The following is a 20735-nucleotide window of genomic DNA, read 5'->3' as shown; positions in this document are numbered from 1 at the left end:
GTTAGGGAGGTGAATGCAAGAGTTTTGGAAAGAGGGGCAAGTATGAAGTCTGTTGGGGATGAGAGAGCTTGGGAAGTGAGTCAGTTGTTGTTCGCTGATGATACAGCGCTGGTGGCTGATTCATGTGAGAAACTGCAGAAGCTGGTGACTGAGTTTGGTAAAGTGTGTGAAAGAAGAAAGTTAAGAGTAAATGTGAATAAGAGCAAGGTTATTAGGTACAGTAGGGTTGAGGGTCAAGTCAATTGGGAGGTGAGTTTGAATGGAGAAAAACTGGAGGAAGTAAAGTGTTTTAGATATGTGGGAGTGGATCTGGCAGCGGATGGAACCATGGAAGCGGATGTGGATCATAGGGTGGGGGAGGGGGCGAAAATTCTGGGAGCCTTGAAGAATGTGTGGAAGTCGAGAACATTATCTCGGAAAGCAAAAATGGGTATGTTTGAAGGAATAGTGGTTCCAACAATGTTGTATGGTTGTGAGGCGTGGACTATGGATAGAGTTGTGCGCAGGAGGATGGATGTGCTCGAAATGAGATGTTTGAGGACAATGTGTGGTGTGCGGTGGTTTGATCGAGTAAGTAACGTAAGGGTAAGAGAGATGTGTGGAAATAAAAAGAGTGTGGTTGAGAGAGCAGAAGAGGGTGTTTTGAAATGGTTTGGTCACATGGAGAGAATGAGTGAGGAAAGATTGACCAAGAGGATATATGTGTTGGAGGTGGAGGGAACGAGGAGAAGAGGGAGACCAAATTGGAGGTGGAAAGATGGAGTGAAAAAGATTTTGTGTGATCGGGGCCTGAACAGGAGGGTGAAAGGAGGGCAAGGAATAGAGTGAATTGGAGCGATGTGGTATACCGGGGCTGACGTGCTGTCAGTGGATTGAATCAGGGCATGTGAAGCGTCTGGGGTAAACCATGGAAAGCTGTGTAGGTATGTATATTTGTGTGTGTGGACGTATGTATATACATGTGTATAGGGGTGGGTTGGGCCATTTCTTTCGTCTGTTTCCTTGCGCTACCTCGCAAACGCGGGAGACCTGGCAAAAAAAAAAAAAAAAAAAAAATATGATGGAGATTATTTGCTGCCTGATGAAAGATATAAGTTTTGTGATTACTTTACATAATGTTCACAGAAAAACTCAATTTATTCTCAGTTGAGATTGGTTCCCATAGATTAATGAATGTTTGTAAAGTTAGTTAGGGTTGCCATGTAACTCTGTCATAAAGGGACCATAGTCTTTGTCTTTCTGTTATCCCCTTGTCAGAATGTAGAAATTAGTTGCTTCACGGAGAACTTTTCCTTGACTCTCAGGTGACCAAGAAGACGGTTATGGAGATTGTACGCCGACTGATGACACATATGGACAGAGCAGAAGGCACCATGTATCGTGATGAACTTCTTCAGAAGATTATACTTATATGCTCACAGAACAACTTCCAGTTTATTACCAACTTTGAGTGGTAAGTTAATAGTAGTGAAATGTATATCCAAAGTATTCACTCATTTAAAACCCTGAATCAAGGCTTTCCGTTTTTATCACCATCAGTAATTCTCAGTAGGTAGTAGCTGGTAGGCAGCCAATGACCAGGGAGGTATATTGACAGTACTACCTGCCTGGGTATTGGGAGGCTTAGTGAGAGCTGCTTAGTGTGCCAGCACTTCAGTGATTGTCAAGTTGCATTCCTCTGACCCAGGTAGCTGTCTTTTCTTTTTGCCATACTCACATGTAGACTACTGGCATTCTGTCCACAAACATACAGTTTCTCCTTGTCATACATAACACATGACAATGCTTAACTCACACAGCTAATTCTTCATAACAATAGGTTTTCCTGCAGTAAGCACTATCAGCTGACCCTGCCTTTCGGCAAAATGGTAGGAGCAGTAGAAAGAAGTTGTAGATAGGAACATTTTGGTAGGAGCATTAGGTAGGAACATTAGGTAGTAGGAGTAAGTAAGAGCATTAGATGGAAGTAGTCAGTAGGAACATTAGGTAGGAGCCTCTGCAAACACTGTACAGGAGTTGCCCTCTGCAATGGCCTGTTAAGTGTGAGGCACTAAAGGCTGTGGAAACTATTGCTGTGGCCACCTCCTTGAGGGAATTCCAGTTGGAACAGGCATTAGAGATATAGATAGATAGATGGAAATCATTCTCATTCCATTTCTGCTCATCATTATTGTTTTTATAACTATTATCATTGAAATCAGAAGCAGTAGTAAATATGCTTTCATCCATATGTAGATTGGGTTGGCACTGGTGTTTATGCAGTGTGGTTTGAATGATAAAAATTAGAAGTAAGATTAGATAAAGAATTGAATTAAAAAGATTGAAAGCATGGAAATGCCAGGGTCTGCTGTACAAAGTGTACACAGAAGGTGAAAGAAGATAGATGGCAGGAAAAAGCACAGGAAAATAATAAAAGTGCATAGCGCTATAGAGAAAAATGATGATTCTTGAATGGAGGTTAGTATGTAATGAGTAAATGTGTGGTAGACCACCAGCTAGTGCTGTAGCATAATTAGTAAATGCCAGAGAAAAGAACTTTAGGGGAAGATGTGTCAATAATTTTACTTCTCCTATGACAGTATATCCATTAACCACCAAGTCCACCTGGTCTTTTACTATTATAATAATCTTAAAGATTTTATAAGCGTTGTAAAAAGCTAATTTTATGGTCCATTCTTTCTTTAGGTACATAAGTGTATTAGTGGAGCTCTGCCGCATGGAAGGGACACAGCATGGGAACCTGATTGCCAGTCAGCTGATGGATGTTGCCATTCGAGTTGTTGCTGTTCGAGAGTTCACTGTTGGTCAGATGGCATTGTTATTAGACAATGCCCATGTAATTGTTGGTCCTGCAGCAGCACGATCATCTATAGCAGAGGTGCTGTATGCAGCCGCCTGGATCTGTGGAGAATTTTCTCAGTGAGTGGGAAATGTTTAGTAAATTTTTGATACCAGTAGCAGTGAAATATAGAGAAAATATGATAGAAAAATGTCAGAATCATTCTGTTCTTATACCATTAGACTACAGATGTGTTTGGTATTAAGGTATGTATATTAATTGATTGGAGGTGGAAGGATGGAGTGAAGGGGATTTTGTGTGATCGGGGCCTGAACATGCAGGAGGGTGAAAGGAGGGCAGGGAGTGGAGTGAATTGGAGTGATGTGGTATACCGGGGTTGACGTGCTGTCAGTGGATTGAATCAGGGCATGTGAAGCGTCTGGGGTAAACCATGGAAAGCTGTGTAGGTATGTATATTTGCGTGTGTGGACGTATGTATATACATGTATGGGGGGGGTTGGGCCATTTCTTTCGTCTGTTTCCTTGCGCTACCTCGCAAACGCGGGAGACAGCGACAAAGTATAAAAAAAAGAAAAAAAAAAATATTAATTGATAATTGAGCAAGGTTAAAAAGTTTTCAGCCTGTGAAGTTTTGTTGACCTTTTTGCTTGTACACGTTGAGTATCCCTTATCCAAAATGCCTGGGACCAGAAGTGTTTCAGATTTTGGATTTTTTTGATTTTGGAATAATTGCATATACAGCAGGTTTGGATGGTATTGCAGTGGAATTTATTAAAAAAGAGGGTGACTGTATTGTTGACTGGTGGTAAGGTTATTTAATGTATGTATGATTCAGGGTGAGGTGCCTGAGGATTGGTGGAATGTGTGCATAGTGCCATTGTACAAATGCAAAGGGGATAAGGGTGAGTGCTCAAATTACAGAGGTATAAGTTTGTTGAGTATTCCTGGTAAATTATATGGGAGGGTATTGATTGAGAGGGTGAAGGCATGTACAAAGCATCAGATTGGGGAAGAGCAGTGTGGTTTCAGAAGTGGTAGAGGATGTGTGGATCAGGTGTTTGCTTTGAAGAATGTATGTGAGAAATACTTAGAAAAGCAAATAGATTTGTATGTAGCAGTTATGGATCTGGAGAAGGCATATGATAGAGGTGATAGAGATGCTCTGTGGAAGGTATTAAGAATATATGGTGTGGGAGGCAAGTTGTTAGAAGCAGTGAAAAGTTTTTATCGAGGATGTAAGGCATGTGTACGTGTAGGAAGAGAGGAAAGTGATTGGTTCTCAGTGAATGTAGGTTTGCGGCAGGGGTGTATGATGTCTCCATGGTTGTTTAATTTGTTTATGGATGGGGTTGTTAGGGAGGTGAATGCAAGAGTTTTGGAAAGAGGGGCAAGTATGAAGTCTGTTGTGGATGAGAGAGCTTGGGAAGTGAGTCAGTTGTTATTCGCTGATGATACAGCGCTGGTGGCTGATTCATGTGAGAAACTACAGAAGCTGGGGACTGAATTTAGTAAAGGGTGTGAAAGAAGAAAGTTAAGAGTAAATGTGAATAAGAGCAAGGTTATTAGGTACAGTAGGGTTGAGGGTCAAGTCAATTGGGAGGTGAGTTTGAATGGAGAAAAACTGGAGGAAGTAAAGTGTTTTAGATATCTGGGAGTGGATCTGGCAGCGGATGGAATCATGGAAGCGGAAGTGAATCATAGGGTGGGGAAGGGGGCGAAAATCCTGGGAGCTTTGATGAATGTTTGGAAGTTGAGAACATTATCTCAGAAAGCAAAAATGGGTATGTTTGAAGGAATAGTGGTTCCAACAATGTTGTATGGTTGCGAGGCGTGGCCTATGGATAGAGTTGTGCGCAGGAGGGTGGATGTGCTGGAAATGAGATGTTTGATCGAGTAAGTAATGTAAGGGTAAGAGAGATGTGTGGAAATAAAAAGAGCGTTGTTGAGAGAGCAGAAGAGGGTGTTTTGAAATGGTTTGGGCACATGGAGAGAATGAGTGAGGAAAGATTGACCAAGAGGATATATGTGTCGGAGGTGGAGGGAACGAGGAGAAGTGGGAGACCAAATTGGAGATGGAAAGATGGAGTGAAAAAGATTTTGAGTGATCGGGGCCTGAACTTGCAGGAGGGTGAAAGGCGGGCAAGGAATAGAGTGAATTGGATCGATGTGGTATACCGGGGTTGACGTGCTGTCAGTGGATTGAATCAGGGCATGTGAAGCGTCTGGGGTAAACCATGGAAAGTTGTGTGGGGCCTGGATGTGGAAATAAAGCTGTGGTTTCGGGCATTATTACATGACAGCTAGAGACTGAGTGTGAACGAATGGGGCCTTTGTTGTCTTTTCCTAGCGCTACCTTGCACACATGAGAGGGGAGGGGGATGGTATTTCATGTGTGGCGAGGTGGTGATGGGAATGAATAAAGGCAGACAGTGTGATTTGTGTGCATGGGTATATATGTATGTGTCTGTGTGTGTATATATATGTGTACATTGAGATTAATATGGGTAAAATTGAAAGTTGATGGAGAGAGGTGGGTGATTATTGGTGCATATGCACCTGGGCATGAGAAGAAAGATCATGAGAGGCAAGTGTTTTGGGAGCAGCTGAATGAGTGTGTTAGCGGTTTTGATGCACGAGACCGGGTTATAGTGATGGGTGATTTGAATGCAAAGGTGAGTAATGTGGCAGTTGAGGGAATAATTGGTATGCATGGGGTGTTCAGTGTTGTAAATGGAAATGGTGAAGAGCTTGTAGATTTATGTGCTGAAAAAGGACTGATGATTGGGAATACCTGGTTTAAAAAGCGAGATATACATAAGTATACTTATGTAAGTAGGAGAGATGGCCAGAGAGCGTTATTGGATTACGTGTTAATTGACAGGCGTGCGAAAGAGAGACTTTTGGATGTTAATGTGCTGAGAGGTGCAACTGGAGGGATGTCTGATCATTATCTTGTGGAGGCTAAGGTGAAGATTAGTATGGGTTTTCAGAAAAGAGGAGTGAATGTTGGGGTGAAGAAGGTGGTGAGAGTAAGTGAGCTTGGGAAGGAGACCTGTGTGGGGAAGTACCAGGAGAGACTGTGTACAGAATGGAAAAAGGTGAGAACAATGGAAGTAAGGGGAGTGGGGGAGGAATGGGATGTATTTAGGGAATCAGTGATGGATTGCGCAAAAGATGCTTGTGGCATGAGAAGAGTGGGAGGTGGGCTGTTTAGAAAGGGTAGTGAGTGGTGGGATGAAGAAGTAAGAGTATTAGTGAAAGAGAAGAGAGAGGCATTTGGACGATTTTTGCAGGGAAAAAATGCAATTGAGTGGGAGAAGTATAAAAGAAAGAGAGGAGGTCAAGAGAAAGGTGCAAGAGGTGAAAAAAAGGGCAAATGAGAGTTGGGGTGAGAGACTATCAGTAAATTTTAGGGAGAATAAAAAGATGTTCTGGAAGGAGGTAAATAGGGTGCGTAAGACAAGGGAGCAAATGGGAACTTCAGTGAAGGGCGTAAATGGGGAGGTGATAACAAGTAGTGGTGATGTGAGAAGGAGATGGAATGAGTATTTTGAAGGTTTGTTGAATGTGTCTGATGACAGATTGGCAGATATAGGGTGTTTTGGTCGAGGTGGTGTGCAAAGTGAGAGGGTTAGGGAAAATGATTTGGTAAACAGAGAAGAGGTAGTAAAAGCTTTGCGGAAGATGAAAGCCGGCAAGGCAGCAGGTTTGGATGGTATTGCAGTGGAATTTATTAAAAAAGGGGGTGACTGTATTGTTGACAGGTTGGTAAGGTTATTTAATGTATGTATGACTCATGGTGAGGTGCCTGAGGATTGGCGGAATGCGTGCATAGTGCCATTGTACAAAGGCAAAGGGGATAAGAGTGAGTGCTCAAATTACAGAGGTATAAGTTTGTTGAGTATTCCTGGTAAATTATATGGGAGGGTATTGATTGAGAGGGTGAAGGCATGTACAGAGCATCAGATTGGGGAAGAGCAGTGCGGTTTCAGAAGTGGTAGAGGATGTGTGGATCAGGTGTTTGCTTTGAAGAATGTATGTGAGAAATACTTAGAAAAGCAAATGGATTTGTATGTAGCATTTATGGATCTGGAGAAGGCATATGATAGAGTTGATAGAGATGCTCTGTGGAAGGTATTAAGAATATATGGTGTGGGAGGCAAGTTGTTAGAAGCAGTGAAAAGTTTTTATCGAGGATGTAAGGCATGTGTACGTGTAGGAAGAGAGGAAAGTGATTGGTTCTCAGTGAATGTAGGTTTGCGGCAGGGGTGTGTGATGTCTCCATGGTTGTTTAATTTGTTTATGGATGGGGTTGTTAGGGAGGTGAATGCAAGAGTTTTGTTAAGAGGGGCAAGTATGAAGTCTGTTGGGGATGAGAGAGCTTGGGAAGTGAGTCAGTTGTTGTTCGCTGATGATACAGCGCTGGTGGCTGACTCATGTGAGAAACTGCAGAAGCTGGTGACTGAGTTTGGTAAAGTGTGTGGAAGAAGAAAGTTAAGAGTAAATGTGAATAAGAGCAAGGTTATTAGGTACAGTAGGGTTGAGGGTCAAGTCAATTGGGAGGTGAGTTTGAATGGAGAAAAACTGGAGGAAGTGAAGTGTTTTAGATATCTGGGAGTGGATCTGTCAGCGGATGGAACCATGGAAGCGGAAGTGGATCATAGGGTGGGGGAGGGGGCGAAAATTTTGGGAGCCTTGAAAAATGTGTGGAAGTCGAGAACATTATCTCGGAAAGCAAAAATGGGTATGTTTGAAGGAATAGTGGTTCCAACAATGTTGTATGGTTGCGAGGCGTGGGCTATGGATAGAGTTGTGCGCAGGAGGATGGATGTGCTGGAAATGAGATGTTTGAGGACAATGTGTGGTGTGAGGTGGTTTGATCGAGTAAGTAACGTAAGGGTAAGAGAGATGTGTGGAAATAAAAAGAGCGTGGTTGAGAGAGCAGAAGAGGGTGTTTTGAAATGGTTTGGGCACATGGAGAGAATGAGTGAGGAAAGATTGACCAAGAGGATATATGTGTCGGAGGTGGAGGGAACGAGGAGAAGAGGGAGACCAAATTGGAGGTGGAAAGATGGAGTGAAAAAGATTTTGTGTGATCGGGGCCTGAACATGCAGGAGGGTGAAAGGAGGGCAAGGAATAGAGTGAATTGGAGCGATGTGGTATACAGGGGTTGACGTGCTGTCAGTGGAGTGAATCAAGGCATGTGAAGCGTCTGGGGTAAACCATGGAAAGCTGTGTAGGTATGTATATTTGCGTGTGTGGACGTGTGTATGTACATGTGTATGGGGGGGGGGTTGGGCCATTTCTTTCGTCTGTTTCCTTGCGCTACCTCGCAAACGCGGGAGACAGCGACAAAGTATAAAAAAAAACAAAAAAAAAAAAACATTGAGATGTATAGGTATGTATATTTGCGTGTGTGGACGTGTATGTATATACATGTGTATGGGGGTGGGTTGGGCCATTTCTTTCGTCTGTTTCCTTGCGCTACCTTGCAAATGCAGGAGACAGCGACAAAGCAAAATAATGATAATAATAATAATAATAATCATCCCCCGGGGATAGGGGAGAAAGAATACTTCCCACGCATTCCTCACGTGTTGTAGAAGGCGACTAAAGGGGACGGGAGCGAGGGGCTAGAAACCCTCCCCTTCTTGTATTTTAACTTTCTAAAAGGGGAAACAGAAGAAGGAGTCATGCGGGGAGTGCTCATCCTCCTCGAAGGCTCAGATTGGGGTGTCTAAATGTGTGTGGATGTAGCCAAGATGAAAAAATAGGAAAGATAGGTTGTATGTTTGAGGAAAGGAATCTGGATGTTTTGGCTCTGAGTGAAATGAAGCTCAAGGGTAAAGGGGAAGAATGGTTTGGGAATGTCTTGGGAGTAAAGTCACGGGTTAGTGAGAGGACAAGAGCAAGGGAAGGAGCAGCACTACTCCTGAAACAGGTAGTGTTAGGAGTATGTGATAGAATGTAAGAAAGTAAATTCTAGATTGATAAGGGTAAAACTGAAAGTTGATGGAGAGAGATGGGTGATTATTGGTGCATATGCATCTGGGCATGAGAAGAAAGATCATGAGAGGCAAGTGTTTTGGGAGCAGCTGAATGAGTGTGTTAGTGGTTTTGATGCAGAAGACTGGGTTATGGTGATGGGTGATTTGAATGCAAAGGTGAGTAATGTAGCACTTGAGGGAATAATTGGTATACATGGGGTGTTCAGTGTTGTAAATGGAAATGGTGAAGAGCTTGTAGAGAAACTTTTGGATGTTAATGTGCTGAGAGGTGCAACTGTAGGGATATCTGATCATTATCTTGTGGAGGCGAAGGTGAAGATTTGTAGGGGTTTTCAGAAAAGAAGAGAGAATGTTGAGGTGAAGAGAGTGGTGAGAGTAAGTGAGCTTTGGAAGGAGACTTGTGTGAGGAAGTACCAGGAGAGACTGAGTACAGAATGGAAAAAGGTGAGAACAAAGGAGTGGGGTAGGAATGGGATGTATTTAGGGAAGCAGTGATAGCTTGTGCAAAAGATGCTTATGGCATGAGAAGTGTGGGAGGTGGGCAGATTAGAAAGGGTAGTGAGTGGTGGGATTAAGAAGTAAGATTATTAGTGAAAGAGAAGAGAGAGGCATTTGGACGATTTTTGCAGGGAAAAAATGCAAATGAGTGGGAGAGGTATAAAAGAAAGAGGCAGGAGGTCAAGAGATAGGTGCAAGAGGTGAAAAAGAGGGCAAATGAGAGTTGGGGTGAGAGAATATCATTATATTTTAGGCAGAGTAAAAAGATGTTCTGGAAAGAGGTAAATAAAGTGCGTAAGACAAGGAAGCAAATGGGAACTTAAGTGAAGGGGGCTAGTGGGGAGGTGATAACAAGTAGTGGTGATGTGAGAAGGAGATGGAGTGAGTATTTTGAAGGTTTGTTGAATGTGTTTGGTGGTGTGCAAAGTGAGAGGGTTAGGGAAAATGATTTGGTAAACAGAGAAGAGGTAGTAAAAGCTTTGCGGAAGATGAAAGCCGGCAAGGCAGCAGGTTTGGATGGTATTGTAGAGGAATTTATTAAAAAAGGGGGTGACTGTATTGTTGACTGGTTGGTAAGGTTATTTAATGTATGTATGACTCATGGTGAGGTGCCTGAGGATTGGAGGAATGCTTGCATAGTGCCATTGTACAAAGGCAAAGGGGATAAGAGTGAGTGCTCATATTACAGAGGTATAAGTTTGTTGAGTATTCCTGGTAAATTATATGGGAGGGTATTGATTGAGAGGGTGAAGGCATGTACAGAGCATCAGATTGGGGAAGAGCAGTGTGGTTTCAGAAGTGGTAGAGGATGTGTGGATCAGGTGTTTGCTTTGAAGAATGTATGTGAGAAGTACTTAGGAAAGGCAACTGGATTTGTATGTAGCATTTATGGATCTGGAGAAGGCATATGATAGAGTTGATAGAGATGCTCTGTGGAAGGTATTAAGAATATATGGTGTGGGAGGCAAGTTGTTAGAAGCTGTGAAAAGTTTTTATCGAGGATGTAAGGCATGTGTACGTGTAGGAAGAGAGGAAAGTGATTGGTTCTCAGTGAATGTAGGTTTGCGGCAGGGGTGTGTGATGTCTCCATTGTTGTTTAATTTGTTTATGGATGGGGTTGTTAGGGAGGTGAATGCAAGAGTTTTGGAAAGAGGGGCAAGTATGAAGTCTGTTGTGGATGAGAGAGCTTGGGAAGTGAGTCAGTTGTTGTTCGCTGATGATACAGCGCTGGTGGCTGATTCATGTGAGAAACTGCAGAAGGTGGTGACTGAGTTTGGTAAAGTGTGTGAAAGGAGAAAGTTGAGAGTAAATGTGAATAAGAGCAAGGTTATTAGGTACAGTAGGGTTGAGGGTCAAGTCAATTAGGAGGTAAGTTTGAATGGAGAAAAACTGGAGGAAGTAAAGTGTTTTAGATATATGGGACCGGATTTGGCAGCGGATGGAACCATGGAAGCGGAAGTGAATCATAGGGTGGGGGAGGGGGCAAAAGTTCTGGGAGCCTTTAAGAATGTTTGGAAGTTGAGAACATTATCTCGGAAAGCAAAAATGGGTGTGTTTGAAGGAATAGTGGTTCAACAATGTTGTATGGTTGCGAGGTGTGGGCTATGGATAGAGTTGTGCAGAGGAGGGTGGATGTGCTGGAAATGAGATGTTTGAGGACAATATGTGGTGTGAGATGGTTTTATCATGTAAGTAATGTAAGGGTAAGAGAGATGTGTGGAAATGAAAAGAGTGTGGTTGAGAGAGCAGAAGAGGGTGTTTTGAAATGGTTTGGTCACATGGAGAGAATGAGTGAGGAAAGATTGACCAAGAGGATATATGTGTCAGAGGTGGAGGGAACGAGGAGAAGTTGGAGACCAAATTGGAGGTGGAAAGATAGAGTGAAAAAGATTTTGAGTGATTGGGGCTTGAACATGCAGGAGGGTGAAAGGCGTGCAGGGAATAGAGTGAATTGGAACGATGTGGTATACCGGGGTTGACGTGCTGTCAGTGGATTGAACCAGGGCATGTGAAGCGTCTGGGAGAAACCATGGAAAGTTGTGTGGGGCCTGGATGTGGAAAGGGAGCTGTGGTTTTGGTGCATTATTACATGACAGCTAGAGACTGAGTTTGAACGAATGGGGCCTTTTTTGTCTTTTCCTAGCGCTACCTCGCACACATGAGGGGGGAGGGGGATGTTATTCCATGTGTGGCGAGGTGGCGATGGGAATAAATAAAGGCAGACAGTATTAATTATGTATATGTGTATATATGTATATGTCTGTGTGTGTTTATGTATGTATACATTGAGATGTATAGGTATGTATATTTGCTTGTGTGGACGTGTATGTATATACATGTGTATGTGGGTGGGTTGGGCCATTCTTTCGTCTGTTTCCTTGCGCTACCTCGCTAACACGGGAGACAGCGACAAAGCAAAATAAATAAATGAATAAATGATAATAATGATAATAATAATGATAATAATAATGATAATAATAATAATAATAATAATAATATAATATAATATAATATAATATAATATAATATCAACTCTATCATATGCCTTCTCCAGATCCATAAATGCTACATACAAATCCATTTGCTTTTCTAAGTATTTCTCACATACATTCTTCAAAGCAAACACCTGATCCACACATCCTCTACCACTTCTGAAACCACACTGCTCTTCCCCAATCTGATGCTCTGTACATGCCTTCACCCTCTCAATCAATACCCTCCCATATAATTTACCAGGAATACTCAACAAACTTATACCTCTGTAATTTGAGCACTCACTCTTATCCCCTTTGCCTTTGTACAATGGCACTATGCACGCATTCCGCCAATCCTCAGGCACCTCACCATGAGTCATACATACATTAAATAACCTTACCAACCAGTCAACAATACAGTCACCCCCTTTTTTAATAAATTCCACTGCAATACCATCCAAACCTGCTGCCTTGCCGGCTTTCATCTTCCGCAAAGCTTTCACTATCTCTTCTCTGTTTACCAAATATATGGTGTGGGAGGAAAGTTGTTAGAAGCAGTGAAAAGTTTTTATCGAGGATGTAAGGCATGTGTACGTGTAGGAAGAGAGGAAAGTGATTGGTTCTCAGTGAATGTAGGTTTGCGGCAGGGGTGTGTGATGTCTCCATGGTTGTTTAATTTGTTTATGGATGGGGTTGTTAGGGAGGTAAATGCAAGAGTTTTGGAAAGAGGGGCAAGTATGAAGTCTGTTGGGGATGAGAGAGCTTGGGAAGTGAGTCAGTTGTTGTTCGCTGATGATACAGCGCTGGTGGCTGATTCATGTGAGAAACTGCAGAAGCTGGTGACTGAGTTTGGAATAGTGTGTGGAAGAAGAAAGTTAAGAGTAAATGTGAATAAGAGCAAGGTTATTAGGTACAGTATGGTTGAGGGTCAAGTCAATTGGGAGGTGAGTTTGAATGGAGAAAAACTGGAGGAAGTGAAGTGTTTTAGATATCTGGGAGTGGATCTGGCAGCGGATGGAACCATGGAAGCGGAAGTGGATCATAGGGTGGGGGAGGGGGTGAAAATCCTGGGGGCCTTGAAGAATGTGTGGAAGTCGAGAACATTATCTCGGAAAGCAAAAATGGGTATGTTTGAAGGAATAGTGGTTCCAACAAAGTTGTATGGTTGCGAGGCGTGGGCTATGGATAGAGTTGTGCGCAGGAGGATGGATGTGCTGGAAATGAGATGTTTGAGGACAATGTGTGGTGTGAGGTGGTTTGATCGAGTGAGTAACGTAAGGGTAAGAGAGATGTGTGGAAATAAAAAGAGCGTGATTGAGAGAGCAGAAGAGGGTGTTTTGAAGTGGTTTGGGCACATGGAGAGGATGAGTGAGGAAAGATTGACCAAGAGGATATATGTCTCGGAGGTGGAGGGAACAAGGAGAAGAGGGAGACCAAATTGGAGGTGGAAAGATGGAGTGAAAAAGATTTTGTGTGATCGGGGCCTGAACATGCAGGAGGGTGAAAGGAGGGCAAGGAATAGAGTGAATTGGAGCGATGTGGTATACCGGGGTTGACATGCTGTCAGTGGATTGAAGCAAGGCATGTGAAGCGTCTGGGGTAAACCATGGAAAGCTGTGTAGGTGTGTATATTTGCGTGTGTGGACATATATATATACATGTGTATGGGGGGGGGGGTTGGGCCATTTCTTTTGTCTGTTTCCTTGCGCTACCTCGCAAACGCGGGAGACAGCGACAAAATATAATAAAAAATATAAATAAATAATATAATATAATGGACCTGGAGAAGGCATATGATAGAGTTGATAGAGATGCTCTGTGGAAGGTATTAAGAATATATGGTGTGGGAGGCAAGTTGTTAGAAGCAGTGAAAAGTTTTTATCGAGGATGTAAGGCATGTGTACGTGTAGGAAGAGAGGAAAGTGATTGGTTCTCAGTGAATGTAGGTTTGCGGCAGGGGTGTGTGATGTCTCCATGGTTGTTTAATTTGTTTATGGATGGGGTTGTTAGGGAGGTGAATGCAAGAGTTTTGGAAAGAGGGGCAAGTATGAAGTCTGTTGTGGATGAGAGAGCTTGGGAAGTAAGTCAGTTGTTGTTCGCTGATGATACAGCGCTAGTGGCTGATTCATGTGAGAAACTGCAGAAGCTGGTGACTGAGTTTGGTAAAGTGTGTGAAAGAAGAAAGTTAAGAGTAAATGTGAATAAGAGCAAGGTTATTAGGTACAGTAGGGTTGAGGGTCAAGTCAATTGGGAGGTGAGTTTGAATGGAGAAAAACTGGAGGAAGTGAAGTGTTTTAGATATCTGGGAGTGGATCTGGCAGCGGATGGAACCATGGAAGCGGAAGTGGATCATAGGGTGGGGGAGGGGGCGAAGATTCTGGGAGCCTTGAAGAATGTGTGGAAGTCGAGAACATTATCTCGGAAAGCAAAAATGGGTATGTTTGAAGGAATAGTGGTTCCAACAATGTTGTATGGTTGCGAGACGTGGGCTATGGATAGAGTTGTGCGCAGGAGGATGGATGTGCTGGAAATGAGATGTTTGAGGACAATATGTGGTGTGAGGTGGTTTGATCGAGTAAGTAACGTAAGGGTAAGAGAGATGTGTGGAAATAAAAAGAGCGTGGTTGAGAGAGCAGAAGAGGGTGTTTTGAAATGGTTCGGGCACATGGAGAGAATGAGTGAGGAAAGATTGACCAAGAGGATATATGTGTCGGTGGTGGAGGGAACGAGGAGAAGAGGGAGACCAAATTGGAGGTGGAAAGATGGAGTGAAAAAGATTTTGTGTGATCGGGGCCTGAACTTGCAGGAGGGTGAAAGGAGGGCAAGGAATAGAGTGAATTGGAGCGATGTGGTATACCGGGGTTGACGTGCTGTCAGTGGATTGAATCAAGGCATGTGAAGCGTCTGGGGTAAACCATGGAAAGCTGTGTAGGTGTGTATATTTGCGTGTGTGGACGTATGTATATACATGTGTGTGGGGGTGGGTTGGGCCATTTCTTTCATCTGTTTCCTTGCGCTACCTCGCAAACGCGGGAGACAGCGACAAAGCAAAAAAAAAAAAAAAAAAAAAAAAATAATAATAATAATAATCTCTATCATGTACTCCCACAACTCCAGTTTCAGGAGTAGTGCTGCTCCCTCCTTTGCTCTTGTCCTCTCACCAATCTCTGACTTTACTCCCAAGAGTTTCCCCTGAGTTTTGTTTTACTCAGAGCCAGAACATCCAGGTTTCTCTCCTCAGACATACTACCTATCTCTCCTTTATTTTCATCTTGTTTACATGCACACACATTCAGACCCCAGTCTTAGCCTTCGAGTAGGATGAGCACTCCCTGCTTGACTCCTTCTTCTGTCACCCTTTTTAGAAATCTGAATACAAGGAGGCGGTTTCCAGCCCCTCGCTCCCACTCCCTATAGTTGCCTACTACCACATGTGAGGAATATGTGGGAAATAGTTTGAATGTATCGAGAAAATGATTTTGGAGAGTTGACAAAAAGGATATATGTTGTAATTGGCAGGGACAAGGAGAAAGGGAAGACTGAATATAAGTGGAAGGATGGTTTGCATAAAGTTTTGAGTACTTGGGGCTTCAGTATGCAGGAGGGTGTAAGGTATGCATGGGATAGATTAGAACGGTGTGGTACACATTGGGTGATTTGCTGTCCATGGATTGAACCACAGCATATGAAACCAAAAGGAAAGGACTGTACGGTCTGGATGTGGATAGGAAGCAGTGGTTTCTGCGGGTGCATTTCACATGACAGCCAGAGAATGGATGTATGCAAATAAGGCTATTTCTTTGTCTGTCCCTGGTACTACCACATTAATGTGGGAAACTGCAGACAAATATGAAAACAAAAATAGGCAGTTTTTATCGAGGCTGTAAGGCTTGTGTACGTGTAGGAAGAGAGGAAAGTGATTGGATCTCAGTGAATGTTGGTTTGTGGCACGGGTGTGTGATGTCTCCATGGTTGTTTAATTTGTTTATGGATGGGGTTGTTAGGTAGGTGAATGCAAGAGTTTTGGAAAGAGGGGCAAGTATGAAGTCTGTTGTGGATGAGAGAGCTTGGGAAGTAAGTCAGTTGTTGTTCGCTGATGATACAGTGCTGGTGGCTGATTTAGGTGAGAAACTGCAGAAGCTGTTGACTGAGTTTGGTAAAGTGTGTGAAAGAAGAAAGCTGAGAGTAAATGTGAATAAGAGCAAGGTAATAAATATTAGGTACAGTAGGGTTGAGGGTCAAGTCAATTAGGAGGTAAGTTTGAATGGAGAAAAACTGGAGGAAGTGAAGTGTTTTAGATATCTGGAAGTGGATTTGGCAGCAGATGGAACCATGGAAGTGGAAGTGAATTTTTTTTTTTGGGGGGGGGGGGGGTTCTGGGAGCATTGTAGAATGTGTGGAAGTTGAGAACATTATCTCGGAAAGCAAAAATGGGTATGTTTGAAGGAAAAGTGGTACCAAGAATGTTATATGGTTGGTGTGGGCTATAGATAGAGTTGTGTGGAGGAGGGTGGATGTGCTGGAAATGAGATGTTTTAGGACAATATGTGGTGTGAGGTGGTTTGATTGAGTAAATGATAATAGGGTAAGAGAGATGTGTGTTAAAAAAAAGAGCGTGGTTGAGAGAGCAGAAGAGGGTGTTTTGAAATGGTTTGGTCACATGGAGGGAATGAATGAGGAAGGATTGACCAAGAGGATATATGTGTCAGAGGTGGGTGGAACGAGGAGAAGTGGGAGATCAAATTGGAGGTGGAAAGATGGAGTGAAAAAGATTTGAGTGATCAGGGCCTGAACATGCAGGAGGGTGAAAGGCATGCAAGGAATAGAGTGAGTTGGAATGATGTGGTATACCGGGGTATGTGCTGTCAATGGATTGAACCAGGGCGTGTGAAATGTCTGGGGTAAACCATGGAAAGTTCTGTGGGGCCTGGATGCGGAAAGGGATCTGTGGTTTCGGTGCATTATTCTTGACAGCTAGAGACTGAGTGTGAATGAATATGGTCTTTGTTGTCTTTTCCTAGCGCTACCTCGTGCACATGCGGAGGGAGGGGGTTGTTATTTCATGTGTGGTGGGGTGGTGATAGGAATGAATAAAGGCAGACAGTATGAATTATGTACATTTGTACATTATATACATGTACATGTATATATCTGTGTGTATATATATCTATACGTTGAGATGTATAAGTATATTTGCATGTGTGGACGTGTATGTATATACATGTGTATGTGGGTGGGTTGGGCCATACTTTCGTCTGTTTCGTTGCACTACCTCACTATCGCGGGAGACATCGACAAAGCAAAATAGATAAATAAGATAAAAGATAAAAATGCTTAACAATAATTACTGTCATATCGCTCAGTTTAGAGGCAGCCATTTATTCTTTTGCTATACAATATACATTATAAGGAAAGTTATTTTGTCACTGCTTATTTTCCATCAGTCAGGAAGCAGGTAATTAATGAATGCAAGTTTATTTGTATTATAAGCATTAGTTAGTAATCTTAACTATTTACATGGTTTAGAATACCTGTTTAATGTTTCAACAGATTGTTGGCCAACCCAAAAGCTACCCTGGAGTCTATGGTGAGAGGGAAAGTTGTTTCTCTTCCAGGACATATCCAGGCAATCTATGTCCACAACATGCTCAAATTATATTCTCATATTATTGCAACTGCTGAGGAGGAGGAGGATTCTGAAATGATAGAAGAGGTAGAGTATTGTTTTAGTTTTATGATTTTGTCTTTGTTTTCCTCATTTTTTGAAAATATAATTTGTTTTCCTAAATCAAATGTTATCAGATTTTGTTATGGAGGTGAAATGTATTGATACCCATCAGGAGATTATCTAAAATTTCCTTTCTTAACTTTAAGAAAAAATTGGGTATCTCTTTTTCTTTTTGACTCTTTATGGAATGGAAATATTTTTGTAATTCTTAGTGTAGAGCTAGACATTGTTTTTAAGTATAGTGTTGATATGAAACCTGATCAGTCTCGATTTAATCCAAATGCTGAAAATATCTGAGTAATTATGTGTAATTTCTGACCCGATTTTTTGTTCTTTATATACCCAATTGCCTTTCCTGCCTTATCTTGGTAGTATTAGGAACAGGGGGCAATGGCTTCATTTGCACACACACAGTTTGTAGAAAGTGGCTTAAAGGAATGGAAGTACTGTGTTATCTTCTGAAAGGAGGAACAGATGAATGAGCAAAGTGAGGATTCTTTAATTTGAAAGCTCAGTTCCCGAGGCAGGACATTTCAAATTAGTTTTATAAGGAAAGAATGGGAGTTATCATTAAGAAAAGTATAAGGTTTTCAAATTGAATTGATTATGCATAACTAAGGGTCCATCACTAAGGGTCCTAAGCTTAAATCCTGCTGAATGAATATTCACAAGTTTTTGAAAAAGTATAGAAGCCTTTGATTGTTAGCATAGGGGAGAAAGATTACTTCTCACGTATTCCCTGCGTGTCGTAGAGGGCGACTAAAAGGGGAGGGAGCGAGGGGGCTGGAAATCCTCCCCTCTCTTTTTTTTTTAATTTTCCAAAAGAAGGAACAGAGAATTGGGCCAGGTGAGGGTATTCCCTCAAAGGCCCAGTCCTCTGTTCTTAACGCTACCTCGCTAATGCGGGAAATGGCGAATAGTTTGAAAGAAAGAAAAGAAAAGAAGTAAAGAATATGTTATAGTGAAGTAAAAAGCCATATATGCTTGATTTACTCCATATAGGTGGAAAACTGAATTAGAAGATATTGGGTTAAAAAATTAAAATAATTTTCATCTTAATTATAATACATCACTGCTGTCCACATCCAGGCCCCACAGACCTTTTCATGGTTTACGTCAGATGTTTCATGTCAGTCCCGGTATACCACATTGTTCCAATTCACTCTATTCCTTGCGTGCCTCTCACCCTCCTGTATGTTCAGGCCCCGATTGCTCAAAATCTTTTTCATTCCATCCTTCCACCTCCAATCTGGTCTCCTTCCTCTCCTTGTTCCCTCCACCTCTGACATATATATATCCTCTTTGTCAACCTTTCCTCGCTCATTCTCCCCATGTGTCCAGTACATTTCAACACCCCCTCTTCTGCTCTCTCAACCACACTCATTTAATTTCCACACATCTCTCTTACCCTTTCATTACTTACTCGACCTAACCACCTCACACCACATAATGTCCTCAAACATTTCATTTTCAACACAGCTTTCCTCCTCCGTACAACCCTACCTATAGCCCATACCTTGCAATCATATGATGTTGTTAGACTTACTATTCCTTCAAACATACCCATTTTTGCTCTCCGAGATAAGATTCTATCCTTCCATACATTCTTCATCACTCCCAGAACCTTTGACTCTTCCTCCACCCTGTGTCTCACTTCCACCTCCATGTTTCCACTCCCAGATATCTAAAACACTTCACTCCCTCCAATTTTTCTCCAGTCAAACTTACATCTTGGTTAACTTGTCCTTCAACCCTGCTGAACCTAATAACCTTGCTTTTATTCAGATTTACTCTCAACTTTCTCTTCACACACTTTTCCAAACTCATTCACCAACTTCTGCAGTTTCTCACTCAAATCAGCCACCAGTGCTGTATCATTGGTGAACCACTGCCTCACTTCCCACTCTCTCTCATCCCCAACAGACTGCATACTTGCCCCTCTCTCCAAAGCTCTTGCATGTACCTTCCTAACCAATCCATCCATAAGCAAATTAGATAACCATAGGAACATCACACACCCCTGCTGCATATTATCCTTGGGGTTAGGGGAGAAAGAATACTTCTCACATATTCCCTGCATGTCTTAGAATATGACTTAAAGGGGCAGGAGCAGGTGGGGCTAAAAATCCTTCTCTCCTGTTTTACTTTTCCAAAAGAAGGAACAGAGAAGGGGACAAAGTGAGGATTTTCCCTTTGCGGCTCAGTCATCTGTTCTTGGTGCTACCTCATTGGTGAGGGGAAATGGCGAATGTATATGAAAAAATACATATGTACATTATTATTATTATATTATCATACATATTTGCCATTTCCCGCATCAGCGAGGTAGTGTTAAGAACAGAGGACCGAGCCCTAGAGGAAATATCCTATATTATCCCCTTTCTCTGCTCCTTCTTTTGGAAAATTGAAAATTAAGGGGAAGAATTTCCAGACCCTCGCTCCCTCCCCTTTTAGTCGCCTTCTACGACATGCAGGCAATACGTGGGAAGTATTCTTTCTCCCCTATTCCCTGGGATAGGGGAGAGAGTACTTCCCACACATTTCTCACATGTCGTAGAAGGCGACTAAAGGAGATGGGAGAGGGGGGCTAGAAACCCTCCCTTCCTAGTATTTTTAACTTTCTAAAAGGGCAAACAGAAGAAGGAGTCATGTGGGGAGTGCTTATCCTCCTCGAAGGCTCAGATTGGGGCGTCTAAATGTGTGTGAATGTAACCAAGATGATGTGGTATACCGGGGTCGACGCACTTTCAATTGATTGAACCTGGGCATGTGAAGCGTCTGGGGTAAACCGTGGAAAGTTTTATGGGGCCTGGATGTGGAAAGGGAGCTGTGGTTTCATTGCATTACACATGACAGCTAGAGAATGAGTGTGAATGAATGTGGCCTTTGTTGTCTTTTCGTAGTGCTACCTTGTGTGTGTTTGGGGGGGAGGGGGTGCCATTTCATGTGTGGTGGGTTGGCGATGGGAATGGGTGAAGGCAGCAAGTATGGATATGTACATGTGTATATATGTATATGTCTGTGTATGTAACCATGGGTTACTCAGTCATATGTATACATATTTATGTATACTTATTTACCTCATCCATTCCTTACGCCTCCCTGCCTCACAGGAAACAGCACAAATATGTGAAAAAAAAGTTAAAACATATACATGCTTTTCTTCTCCCTCACACATTATCGCTTCCCCGTGTCAGCAAGGTAGTGCCTGGAAACAGATGAAGAA

At 42.5% G+C, this 20735-nt stretch overlaps 1 protein-coding gene across 1 annotated transcript in view; it reads left to right on the top strand.

The window, feature by feature from the left end:
• The window catches only part of g (adaptor-related protein complex 3, delta 1 subunit-like garnet), a 468686-nt gene that overhangs the window by 303858 nt on the left and 144093 nt on the right, over positions 1 to 20735 (top strand). The window contains exons 11-13 of the mRNA XM_071673747.1: positions 1305 to 1453; positions 2686 to 2919; positions 17332 to 17494. Of these exons, the coding sequence (XP_071529848.1) occupies positions 1305 to 1453; positions 2686 to 2919; positions 17332 to 17494 (546 nt within the window). The remainder of the gene's footprint in view (positions 1 to 1304; positions 1454 to 2685; positions 2920 to 17331; positions 17495 to 20735) is intronic.

Source organism: Panulirus ornatus, chromosome 19 (assembly GCF_036320965.1).
Source record: "Panulirus ornatus isolate Po-2019 chromosome 19, ASM3632096v1, whole genome shotgun sequence".
NCBI classification, from domain to species: Eukaryota; Metazoa; Arthropoda; class Malacostraca; order Decapoda; family Palinuridae; genus Panulirus; species Panulirus ornatus.
Note: the sequence above shows the minus strand (reverse complement) of the source record. Positions and strands in the feature narration are given on the sequence as shown.